This window comes from Schistocerca piceifrons, chromosome 3, assembly GCF_021461385.2.
Source record: "Schistocerca piceifrons isolate TAMUIC-IGC-003096 chromosome 3, iqSchPice1.1, whole genome shotgun sequence".
NCBI lineage: Eukaryota > Metazoa > Arthropoda > Insecta > Orthoptera > Acrididae > Schistocerca > Schistocerca piceifrons.
In genome coordinates, this window is record NC_060140.1 from 504655487 (window position 1) to 504669485 (window position 13999).

At 45.5% G+C, this 13999-nt stretch overlaps 1 protein-coding gene across 1 annotated transcript in view; it reads right to left on the reverse strand.

Moving 5' to 3' along the window:
* Nucleotides 1-13999, reverse strand: part of LOC124788781 (serine/threonine-protein kinase 33-like) — a 90133-nt gene that overhangs the window by 40091 nt on the left and 36043 nt on the right. Inside the window, exon 3 of the mRNA XM_047256064.1 lies at nt 6891-7065. Coding sequence (XP_047112020.1) covers nt 6891-7065 — 175 coding nt within the window. The remainder of the gene's footprint in view (nt 1-6890; nt 7066-13999) is intronic.

Consider the following 13999-nt stretch of genomic DNA (forward strand, 5'->3'; position numbering starts at 1 on the left):
TATTAATGCTAGAATGTATATATTCTTTTTTAATTTTCTAATGTATACTTTACTCTATGTAATAGTTTTTAATGGATTCCCACAGAACATTTTAGAAAATAAATATAAACTACTTCCATGTACAACATTAACACTGAATTGCAAAAGTAAGACAATTGTGTGAAATTCTTCAGCTGAAGGTTATTATGGGACAACTATATCTGATCACAGCATTGGTTTCTCGATAAGTGCGTATTACCTCGTATTTTACAGAAATGTTTTAAGAGTTGTTTAATTTACATTAGCTGACAGAAATAGTGAAGCACCCAAAAGAGGAGGAGGAAACGAAACATAACTCCATGGGTTGAGAGGATATGTGATGTTATTGCAGTGATTATAAAATCGAGACAAATTTATAAAGAACTTTGCAATACGAGCTCACTTGTCAGTATAACTTATGACCTTTCTGGCATAGAGGTAGGCGCTGCTTCGATTGGGAAGGATGTCATAAAGCAGTTGTATCCTGTCCTGAGGCTAGCTGACCCACAAGTGTTGTAACTAGTCCTTGATATCCTGGATACAGGTGATGCGATAAAGTTAACGTCCAAACTGATAGCACATGTGTTCCATTGGGGACAGATTTGGGAAGCTTGATGACCACATGTATACTCCAGCATCACCAGGCAGTTTATGGACACGAATGACATATGTGGACGAGCATTATTCTGTTGAAAACAGGCACTACGATACAGCCACAAGAGATGTAACACATGAGGATGCAGGATGTCCATGACGTAATGCTGTCCCCATAACCACTGTCAGGCAGTATCTGAAGTAATGCCCGATGACTCCCCGGACGACGACACCAGGAGCAACAACATAGTTGCAACTCTCAAAACGTTGGGAGAATAATTTTTTCCCAGGTCGCCGCCACGCTAGCTGCTATGATCATCCAGTATAACGCAGAATCGGGATTCATCTCAGACCGCAAGTGACACCATTCATGTTTCCTGGTGATGAAACCACTCCAAACAGAGATGTTGGTGTTGTGGTGTTAACCGCAGGTAACGCATGGGACGGTAGTTCCCTTCTCTGGCTACTACTAGTATTCGACTGGTAGTGTGGGATGACACAGAATGCTGAAGGGAGCGTATTACTTGTTTCCGGGTGGCAGGGGCAAATGTGAAGAGTTTACGATGAACTTGTATTTGTGAAACATGTTTGACGGGATAGAGGACGATTAGTTTGTCTGCCCCAAGCCCGCCCGGTTGGCCGCGCGGTCTAATGCACGGCTTTCCAGGCTGGAAGGAGCGCCTGGTCCCCGGCATGAATCCGCCCGGCGGACTTGTCTCGAGGTCCAGTGAACCGGCCAGTCTGTGGGTGGTTTTTAGGCGGTTTTCCATCTGCCTCGGCGAATGCGGGCTGGTTCCCCTTATTCCGCCTCAGTTACACTATGTCGGCGACTGCTGCGCAAACAAGTTCTCCACGTACGCGTACTCCACTATTACTCTACCATCCAATCATAGGGACTACACTCGTCTGATGTGAGACATTCCCTGGGGGGTCCACCGTGGGCTGAACCGCACAATAACCCTGGGTTCGGTGTGGGGCGGCAGAGGGGTGAAGTGGACTGCGGTAGTCGTCGTGGGGTTGTAGACCACTGCGACTGCAGTGGGGACGGAGCCACTCCGTCGTTTCTAGGTCCCCGGTTAACATACAATACAATACAATACAATACAATGTCTGCCCCACGTTCCCACGCAGACCAACATTGGCCCACTGTCACGTATGAATGGCCAACAAAAGTGGATATTGTGCGCTTGCACTTGTCGATGTAATGGAGACTCACACTGAGGCCCTTTTTAATCTCTGTCTGGTGCTAATAACGCTATCTCACCCGAGTACACGGCTTCTCTGTGTCCTTCACATTAATCACTCAAAATCTGACGCTATTCACAACTGTTATATACTATACAAGACCTGGAAACGACACTAATCACGAACAACACTGATGCACTCTGGTGGCCATTCTACCTGTCACAGAGTATATTGCAACTCTGGTCGTTAACATAATCGTCGTACTTGTACGAAGTTCCTCCGACATCAGATCATGTTTTCTGGGTGTTTCACTTTTTTGTCAGGCGGTGTAATATGAAGCAGCTGATAGCTACAACAGTCTCATGCAACCGCAAGCACTGATAGCCAAGACCTCTTGGGTGTATGTAACTGGGCAAAGATAATAGAGTTTGTGCAAGAACCTACCACATCGCTAGCAATCCTCTTAGAGCACATAATCGATTTGTATTCTAATAATTCAGTTCGTCTCGTTATAGTAGCTGTGATGTAAACCTAAAAGTTATAGTGAGAAGGAAATTGGAAGTTAAAAGTAAACATAGACTATAAGAAAGAGGAAGAGGGGACAGACAGTTAAAACTTCATTAAGACTTTGTGTAACTGAAAATGTTTAAAGTAAGACTTAAAGAGACAACTAAAAACATTTCGGGAAAAAGCTGTCAGGTAGCTCTGAAACTAATTTCATGTGCATAATCTGCTAGATGTGTACCTGGCATTGCCCAGGTATGTGTTTATTCCAGTCTACTATTAGTCCTTAGCCTCCTTCCCCCTGTCTCTGTCCATCTCCTACTTCACCGTCCGCCTGCTTAGCAGGGTGGCAACGTGCTCTCCTCCCATACAAGTGGGCCTGGGTTCTAATCCCGACCGGGTTGGAGATTTTCTCAGCTCGGGGACTGGGTATTGTGTTGTCCTCCTCATCATCATCTCATCCCTATTGCCAGGCCCAAGTCGCCCAATGTGACGTCGAATGAAATAAGACTTGCACTTGGCGGCCTAACTTCCCCGAATAGAGGCCTCCCAGTCCACGATGCCATATGCTCATTTCCATTTTTTCCCACTTCACCTCCTCTCCGTCCATCTCCTACATCCCCTCTCTCTGTCCACCTCCTCCTGTCCCTCTCTCTGTCCCTCCATCGCCTCCTCTGCCCTCTCTCTGCTCATTGCCCCCTTCCCATCTGTGTCCATCTCTTCCTCCGCCTATCAGTATCTCCTCCTTCCTCCACGCTGTCCCTCCATTTCCTCCTCCCCCCTTCTCTCTCCACGTTATCACACTCACTGCAGTAGAGACTGGTTCTCAGCCCTACAGCCTTTCTTTCCAGATTGTAACTAATAGCGTACCAAATTTGACTGAATTCGTTCCAGGGGTTTTGGACGTGATTTTTACCCGTAAGTTTGCCGGCAAACGCACGTCACATGTTTTTAACGTATATTTAAGACATTTCACACGTACATGTACTCATATTTCACCTGTATGTCTAGTGAACTTCGCCCTCCAGTTTCATTTTTAAGCAGCTCAATGTTTATGACGTCATATCTCATGAACTATGTGCTGTACAATGATATGCATCCAGTGTTATATGTGGCTACTGACAACGAAGTCTGTTGCGAATAGAGTTGGTAGTAAAGAAGTAATAACTTAAAACATTATACTCGATGCGGCAGTTTTTTAGGCGTATTACGTTCTATTTCCTGAACTATGTGCCGCGCGGCTACACCGCACGGTCTAGGGCGTCTTGTCTCGGTCTGGACGGCTCCCAGCCCCCCCACCCCCCGTCGTAGGTTCGAGTCCTCCCTCGGGTATGGGTGTGAGTGTGTACTCCTTAGCGTAAGTTAGTCTAAGTTACATTAAGTAGTGCGTAAGCTTAGGGACCGATGACCTTAGTAGTTTGATCCCATAAGACCTTACCACAAATTTCAAATTTCCTGAAATGTGTGTCGTACAACGAAATATGTTTTTGTAGATACATTCAGCAGCGGATGCTGTCTGCGAAAAGTGTTACGAATAGAGTTAGTAGGAACGAACTAATAAATTTAAACGTCCTGAATGATGCATTAGTTTTTCACGCATCTCATTGTTTATGGCGTCTTATCTCCTGAACCAAGCGCTGTAAAATGATGCAATGTTTCTAGTGCATTCAATGGGATACGTGCATAATGACTGCGAAATGTGCCGCGAATGCAGTTAGTATTAAAGAAGCAATAAACTATAACGTCATGCTTCATGCGGCAGTTTTACTGCGTGAACAGCGAATATACAGTAAGCGATAAGCTTAGCTCGAGAAAAAGTTTCTGAAAGGTTTGAAATGATGTGTAAAGTTAGTTGCAAGTCTCTAAGTGCTCTCATTCTCATATACTTCACGAGGAAATTATGGGTATCTACGCGTCGTGAGCTACACTGCTTTTTCAATCCCACCCGCACCCCTCTTATAGGTACGTGGTTCTTACACCAACAGCGATTACTTCCAGACAATATGTTTGGGATGCTAGAATCAGAAGTTTTGTCTGTGTTTCTGATGTAGCAACGCTACACACTATGGCAGATAGTTGGCGTTGTATTTGCTGACGAGCTGATAATGCAAAACATTGCATCCAATAATCGCTTCTTCCTTCAGGTCAGCTGAAGCCAGTGCATCAAATGACACGTCCACCCTCGTGTACATAGGTGCAACACTTACATTCTAGTTTTAGCTCTCATCCATTATTATACCAAGATACATAGCTCGGAAACAGAAGAACAAAAATGGTTCAAATGGCTCTAAGCACTATGGGACTTGACATCTGAGGTCATCAGTCCCCTAGAACTTAGAACTACTTAAACCTACCTAATCTAAAGACATCACACACATCCATGCCCGAGGCAGGATTAGAACCTGCGACCGTAGCGGCAGCGCGGTTCCGGACTGAGGTGCCTAGAACCGCTCGTCCACAATAGCCGGCCAGAAGAACATTTCAGTATTATTGAAAATGGTGTGAGTAATGGGTTTACGTAAATATGAACAAATGACATACGATGAGCGGCTGTAATTTAACAGAGGTCGTCATAAATCCTATTTTTGTGGTTCAGTCATATACAGCTTGGGGATCTCTGTTAATGTAAATTAAAGCTGCATTAAATTTTATGCGTTGACGATTATGGAAGATATGATTTTGTTTATAAAGAAAGCGTCAGTGATCGTCAACTGAACTTCGAGAAACGTATCATGTTTGTCTTCAGACTACGCATTTCAGGTTGCTTTCGTTAAACAGTGTTGCCGTCCTGTGAATTGCAATTAAAACCATTCCTGAGCTGTGACAGAGGATCTTTCAACTTTTGGGTTAGTATGTCGAAAAAGATTTTGACATACTAACACAAAAGCTGAAAGATCCTCTGCAACAGCACAGGATGGTATTAATTGCAATTGGAATTGAAATGGTAAATATAGTCTCCTGTTTTTGATTCTTGGCAGTCTTATGCCACTATCTACACTCCTGGAAATGGAAAAAAGAACACATTGACACCGGTGTGTCAGACCCACCATACTTGCTCCGGACACTGCGAGAGGGCTGTACAAGCAATGATCACCCGCACGGCACAGCGGACACACCAGGAACCGCGGTGTTGGCCGTCGAATGGCGCTAGCTGCGCAGCATTTGTGCACCGCCGCCGTCAGTGTCAGCCAGTTTGCCGTGGCATACGGAGCTCCATCGCAGTCTTTAACACTGGTAGTATGCCGCGACAGCGTGGACGTGAACCGTATGTGCAGTTGACGGACTTTGAGCGAGGGCGTATAGTGGGCATGCGGGAGGCCGGATGGACGTACTGCCGAATTGCTCAACACGTGGGGCGTGAGGTCTCCACAGTACATCGATGTGTCGCCAGTGGTCGGCGGAAGGTGCACGTGCCCGTCGACCTGGGACCGGACCGCAGCGACGCACGGATGCACGCCAAGACCGTAGGATCCTACGCAGTGCCGTAGGGGACCGCACCGCCACTTCCCAGCAAATTAGGGACACTGTTGCTCCTGGGGCATCGGCGAGGACCATTCGCAACCGTCTCCATGAAGCTGGGCTACGGTCCCGCACACCGTTAGGCCGTCTTCCGCTCACGCCCCAACATCGTGCAGCCCGCCTCCAGTGGTGTCGCGACAGGCGTGAATGGAGGGACGAATGGAGACGTGTCGTCTTCAGCGATGAGAGTCGCTTCTGCCTTGGTGCCAATGATGGTCGTATGCGTGTTTGGCGCCGTGCAGGTGAGCGCCACAATCAGGACTGCATACGACCGAGGCAAACAGGGCCAACACCCGGCATCATGGCGTGGGGAGCGATCTCCTACACTGGCCGTACACCACTGGTGATCGTCGAGGGGACACTGAATAGTGCACGGTACATCCAAACCGTCATCGAACCCATCGTTCTACCATTCCTAGACCGGCAAGGGAACTTGCTGTTCCAACAGGACAATGCACGTCCGCATGTATCCCGTGCCACCCATCGTGCTCTAGAAGGTGTAAGTCAACTACCCTGGCCAGCAAGATCTCCGGATCTGCCCCTCATTGAGCATGTTTGGGACTGGATGAAGCGTCGTCTCACGCGGTCTGCACGTCCAGCACGAACGCTGGTCCAACTGAGGCGCCAGGTGGAAATGGCATGGCAAGCCGTTCCACAGGACTACATCCAGCATCTCTACGATCGTCTCCATGGGAGAATAGCAACCTGCATTGCTGCGAAAGGTCGATACACACTGTACTAGTGCCGACATTGTGCATGCTCTGTTGCCTGTGTCTATGTGCCTGTGGATCTGTCAGTGTGATCATGTGATGTATCTGACCCCAGGAATGTGTCAATAAAATTTCCCCTTCCTGAGACAATGAATTCACGGTGTTCTTATTTCAATTTCCAGGAGTGTATTTTTGATAAGAGCAGTTAGTTTGATGAGTCCCATTCGATAAAACTAATTACGTAAGTAGGAAGACATCATGTGTTCTTAAGCGTCTGCATCCACATGAGTTGCTTCGTCATCTGTAAGCGGTATTTGTTCTGATAGTCTGTACAGTGTAGACGGAGCCAGGGGGGTGTACTTGCCCATGTAGGCCATGGTGCCGCAGCGCTCGTGCAGCATCTGGTCGTAGGCGACTCCGCTGCGGACGACGCTCTGCCCGAAGTCGGTCACCTTGATGTAGAGTTTGTCCTCTGGGTCGTCCGGGTTCGTTGTCAGCAGGATATTCTCCAGCTTCAGGTCCCTGTGCACGATGCCTGCGCATTTCCACATGCATAGATAAACCTCGAAGGATAATTTGCAATATAATTACAGAAATGGTTTTAAGGTCAGCATTTAGACCCCAAATAAACATAATTAAAATAGGCGAAGGAAACTTATTAAACTAAGTATCTTTACCAACAGTCCTTATGACATATACTTTAATATACAGCAAATTTTAAAAATATGTTTCATTGTCTGTCCCAAAGAACAGAGCAGCGTGGGTTGTTAAAGAGGCTGGCCATTCTAGCCACACTTAGGTTTTGCCAAATACTAGATTCATTGATAGCGGAACAGATCGCATTTGGGAATATTTGGAAGGATATCTCCAGTTATGGCATTTGCCTTACAAACATGACAAAACTCCAAAAACGTTTGTCTGAACTAGGTGATCAGAGCTATTTCCATTCATTCCTGGGACAGCGCATCCATCGCAAAAGTGTGACAACGCAGTGCATGGTTGTTCGTTGAAATCCATAAGTGAGTCAAGCCAATGGCTTTCCTAAGATAGGATGTATTCGTACCTGATACTACAGAGTATTCCACGATTGTACAAGTCATGAATCACATCACGTTACACACACACACACACACACACACACACACACACACACACACATACAGACATATACAAGCCTTCTCCCTGCAGAATCACTCCCATTTGTATTGAATACATACGCATATAATGCACACATCACCTCCTCTGCCCTCTCTGTGTCCACCTCCTTCATCTCCATCTTTCTGTCCCTTTCATCCTCCAACCTCTTTCTGTCCATCTCCTTCTCCCAACTCTCTCTGTCTCTCCACCTCCTCTGCCACCTTTTTCTAACCATATCTTCCTCCATGTCCCACTGTTCATCTCCTCCTCTCTCTCTATGCCCATTTGAGTTTCCTGCCTTTCTCTCGTCCAGTCCCTCTGTCCCCATCTCTCTATCCATCTCTCCCTATCCCCATCAACCTATCCATTTCTTCCTGCCCCCTCTTCCTATTAATTTCCTCCTTCCACTCTCCTTATCCATGTCTTCTGACCCCATGTCTCTATTCATCTCCTCCTCCCTGTACTTCCTGTCTCCCTATCCATCTCATCCAGCTCCCCCTCTCTGTTCCTCCTCTCCTTCTCCCTCTCTCCCTATACATCCCTCCATTCCCAACTCTCTGTCCATCCCCTCCTGCCAACCTTCTCTATATCCATATACTCCTGCTCTCTCTCTCTCTGTCCATACCCTCTTTTATCCGCACATGCAGCCTCAGCAAAAATAGCTCGATGAAGCAGGCTGACTGCACACCCACAAATTGCCTGTTGTGTAGGGCAGCCTATATGTCATTGGCTTCATAAGCGTTTTTTGCACCTAATGTGTAGGCTGCACTGCAAACCAGGTCAGTAAGACAGGCCAATACTATTCCAAAAGAACACCCCCACTATACAGGGCAGCATACATGTTGGGAGCTAGAAAAATATTTCTTGCCCAAATCTTTCTGTCAGGCCGATAAGGCAAACCAATGTGACTTCCACATACAATGCCTGTTGTATAGGGCTGCCTGTATGACAGGGTCTGAAAAAACACTATTTTCCCCTTTCTCTACTCCCACGGGAGCTATAAGTATTTGAACCCCATTGCGCTCATGAAGTCTGCAGATTCTACATCTACATTCAAATGGATACTATGCAGATCATATTTAAGTGTGTGGCAGAGGGTTCCTTGAACCGCCTTCACAGTTCTGTATTATTCCAATCACATACAGCGCACAGATAAAACGAACTCCTATATTTTTCTATGTGAGCTCTGATTTCCCTTATTTTATCATGGTGATCGTTTCTCCCTATGTAGGTAGGCATCAACAAAATATTTTCGCATGTGGAGGAGAAAGTTGGTGATTGAAATTTCGTGAGAAGATTCTGCCACAACGAAAAACACCTTTGTTTTAAATTTGTCCATCCCAGATCCTGTACTATTTCAGTGACACTCTCTCCCCTATTTCGCGATAATAGAAAGCGTGCTGCCCTTCCATGAACTTTTTCGATTTACTCCGTCAATCCTATCTGGTAAGGATCCCACACTGCACAGCAATATTCTAAAAGATGACGGACATGTGTAGTGTAGGCAGTATCTTTAGTAGATCTGTTACAATTTCTAAGTGTCCTACCAATAAAACGCAGTATTTGGTTAGCCTTCCCCACAACATTTTATATGTGTTCTTTCCAATTTAAGTTGTTTGTAATTCTAATTCCTAGGTATTTAGTTGAATTTACATCCTTTAGATTTGATTGATCTATCATGTAACTGAATTTCTTTTACCACTCATGTGAATGACCTCACACTTCTCGTTATTTAGGTTCAATTGCCAATTTTCGCACCATAAATCGTTTTGCGATTTGTTTTGAGCTTCTGGTGATTGTACTTGTCGATAAACGACAGCGACATCTGCAGACAAGCTAACACGGCGGCTCAGATTGTCTCCCAGTTCGTTTATATAGATAAGGAACAGCAAAGGGCCTACAATACTGCCTTGGGGTATGTCAGAAATCACTTCTGTTTTACTCTACAACTTTCCGTCAGTTACTACAAATTGTGACCTCTCTGACAGGAAATCTCAAATCCAGTCACATAACTGAGGCGCTATTCCATAAGCACGCAAGTTCACTACAAGTCGATTGTGTGTGGGAGAGGAGGAGATGGACAGAGAGAGGAGGAAGAGGAGGTCCAGGGTTTTGGGAGGATATCTCAGATACATACATCTCCCCACAGCTTTGCTTAAGCATTTCACACATGTACTGCACACGTTTCCTCCCTCTCTGTCTGTCCCCTCCTCACCCCTGTCTACCCATCTGTTCCTCCACCCTCTATCTGTCCATCTCCTTCTCCCCTCTCAAACCACCTATTCCTCCTTCCTCTCTCCCTGTCAATCGCCTCCTTTCCCCCTCTCTGTCCATCTCCTCCAACACCCATCTCTCTTTCCATCTCCCATAGCTCTCTGTCTCCCCACCTATCACCTCCTGCCTCCACTGCCGATCTATCACATCCTCTCTCATCTCTCCTGTCCATCTCCTCTGCTCCCTTTGTCCACACGCTCCCCATTCCTCTCTGTCTATCTCCTCCTTCCACCTTCTCTGTCAATCTCCTCTTTGCCCCACTATCTGACCATCTCATCCTCCACCATCTCTTTTCCCATCTCCTTCTCCTCTCCCTGTCCACATTCTTCCTCCACCTTCCTCCCCTCCCTCACTCTGTCCACCTGATCTCTGATCTCTCTTTGATCCTCCTCACTCTGCCTCTCAGTATCCTTCTTCTCCTCTCTTAGTCCATCGGCTCTTGCCTGCCTTTTCCTCTCTGTCCCCACCTCCTCCTATCAGTTTCCTCATCCATTCTCTCTGTCTCCTCCATACCCCCCCTCTGCCTGTCTTCTCCTTGTCCCCCTCTCTGCCCACCTCTTCCTTGCCTCTGTCTTTGCCCATCTCCTCCTTGCCCCCTTCTCAGATCATCTTTTCGTCCCAAGCTCTCTGTCCACCTTCTCTTTCCCCACTTTTTGTCCATCTAGTCATCCTGCACCCGCTCCCTGTGTCCTCCTCCTTCTCCCTATTCATCTCCTCATGTTCCCATCTCTCTCTCTATCCACCCTTTTCCCCCCTCTCTTCCTGTCTCTCTTTCTGTCTGCCCCATCTATCCCTTCTCCCCCTCCTGATCCATCTCTCTGTCCATCACCTCTTCCATCCATTTCAACCATCTGCCAGCTTTGCCCAGCGACATATAAAACATCTGTTGTGCAGGACACAGTATGTCAGGGGTTTCAAAGCTTTTTGTGCCTAACGTGTAGGTTGCTCCTCAAAGCAGGTAGATAAGGCAGACTAATACTGCTCTAATACAACAAGCCTGCCGTACAGGGCCTGTCCACATCTGGAGCTGGAATACCGTTTCTTTCCTCTGAAGGAACGTCATATTTCGAAGAACGCAAAATCTGTAAGATTTGAGATGTTTTGCTTATGTTCATAATTTAGCGTGAATTACAATGTGAGAAGCTTTTAGTACTTTCAACAAGTCACTCTGTCTCGAAATGTAGTAGAAAATCCGAAGAGATTCTGGTTTATGTGAAGTATATGAGTGGAAAGACACAGCGGAGTAACCTAAATGACATAGTAAAAGCAAGAAACAAGTCCACCGGTTCAGACTGTACACCAGTTAGATTTCTTTCACAGTAGGTTGACACGATAGATCCATGCTTATCAATTATATAATAGTGATTGCTCGACGAAAGTTGCACAGGTCACACCAATACTCAGAAAAGGTAACAGAGGTAATCTGCTATATTACATATGCATATCGATTTGCAGTAACACTTTGGAACATATTGTTTGTTCGAACAATTTGACTTACCTCAAAAGCTACGATTTTTTGACAGAAAGTCAGCATAAATTCTAAAAAATGTCTTTACTTTGAAACACAACTAGCTCTTTATTGACATTAAGTAATGAGTGATATGACAGGGGATCTCAGATTGATTTAATATTTTTAGATTTCCAGAATGCTTGCGACACCATTCCTCGCGTGCTTACGGAGTGTCGTCTCAATTGAGCGACTGGATCCACGATTTCCTGACAATTAGGTTGCTGTTCATAGCACGTGATGGGAAGTAGTCGGGTCAAACAGAAGTGATATTTGGCGCTCCTCAACAAGGTGTTATAGGAAATCTGCTTTCCTTATCTACATAAGCGATTTAGGAGACAATCTTAGCAGCCCTCTTAGATTTTTTTCAGACGACACTGTAATTTACCGACTCATAAACTCATCAGATGTTCAAAATCAACTGCAAAACGATTTAGACATATTATCATTATGGTGCGAGAAGTGGCAATTGAATCCAAATAATGAAAAGCATGAAGTAATCCACATGAATAATAAAAACGGTTACACGACAAACCACACGTATCTAATGACTGTGGATTCAATTAAATACTTGGAGGTTACAATTACGAATAACTTAAGTAGGATCGATAACATAGATAACGCTGGGGGAAAACAAACCAAAGGCTGTGATTTTTGCCAGCACACTGAGAAGATGCAGCAGAACTATCAACGAAGCTGCCTAAACAATGGTTGTCCGTTCTCTTTCGCGGTGTGGGATCCACATAAAGTAAGATTGATGGAACACATCAAAGAAGTTCATATAAGAGCAGCTTGTTTAGTATTATCACGAAATACCAGTGAGAATATCACGGACATGATACAAGTTTTGGCTTGGTAGTCATTAAAACGAAGGCATTTTTCACTATGGAAGGAAGCTGTTTCACATAATTTCAATCACAAACTTTCTCCTACAAATGTGTAAATATTTCGATGGTGCCTGCTTGCATAGGAGAAATGATTACTGTAATAAAATAAAAGAAACCAGAGCTTATACGAAAAGATTTAAGCGATCATTTTCCCCGTGTGCTGTTGATAGTGCAACGGTAGAGAAATAGCTTGAATATGTTTCGATCAATCCTCTGCCAGGCATTTATTTGTGAAATGCAGAATAGTCATGTAGATACAGATGTAAATGTAGATGTAATGTAGATGTAGATGTGGAAGCTGTCCTAAAAAGCAGGTCGATAAAGCATGCCGATACTATACCCATACAACACACCTGTCGTGCAGGGCAGTTTACATTGTAGATGCTGAAGGACACGTTTTTGCCCGTATCTGCGCTCCTGTTGGAGCTAGGAGATTATAAACCCAACATTTCTGATATTCATGAAGTTTGCTGTTTCTGTGCCAAATTTTGTTGAAATCAATCGAGGAGTTTGGGAGGAGGTCCCATGTATACACACAGGGGTGGGACAGAAGCATGGAAATGCTGCAAAAAATGCACGCTTGAACATAAATGGAGCTGCTCGCCAAGCCTGCATGTTACACTGACACACACTGAGAAGGCAAAAGTCATGGGATACCTCCTAATACTGCGTCCGAATTCTTTTTCCTGGCATAGTGCAAATCGACGTGGCATAGACTCAACAAGAAGTTCGAAGTTCCCTACAGAAATATTGAGCCGTGCTGCCTCTATAGCCGTCCATAGCTGCGAAAGTATTTCCAGTGTTGGATTTTGTGCGTGAAATTTCCTCTTGATTGTTGTTGTTGTTGTTGTTGTGGTCTTCAGTCCTGAAACTGGTTTGATGCAGCTCTCCATGCTTCCTCTTGATTACGTCTCGTAAATGTTTGATGGGATTCCTGTCGGGCGGTTTGGGTGGCCAAGTCATTCGCTCGAACAGTCCAGGACGTTCTCCAAACGAATCACGATGAACTGTGGCACGGTGATATGGTGTATTGTTGCCATAAAAATTCCATCTTTGTTTAGGAGCAAGCAGCCGAACATAACCATTTCCAGACAATGGTCGATACCGCTGGACCAGAGGACCCAGTCCAGTCCTTGTAAACATAGCCAACACCTTTATGGAGAATCCTCCAGCTTGCACAGTGCCTTGTTGACAACTTCGGTTTATGGCCACACTTGAACCCTACCATCTGCTTTTATCAACTGAAATCGGGTCTCATTTGGCCAGGTCATGGTTTTCCAGTCGTCTGGGGACCAACCGATATGGGCATGAGCGCAGGGAGAGTCGCTGCAGGCGATATTGTGCTGTTAGCAACGGCACTCGCTTCGGTCGTCTGCTGCCATAGCCCATTAACGCCTAATTTCGCGCACAATCCTAAAGGATATGTTTTTCGTACGTCTCATGTTGATTTCTGTGGTTATTTCACGCAGTTTTGCTTGTCTGTTGTCACTGACAACTCTATGCAAATGCCGTTACTTTCGGTCGTTAAGTGAATGCCATCGGCCTCAGCGTTCTCCACGATGAGAGATAATGTCTGAAACTGGATTCGCGGCACACTCTTCGCACTGTGGATGTCAGAATATTGAATTCCCTAACGGTTTACGAAATGGAGTGTCCCAAGCATC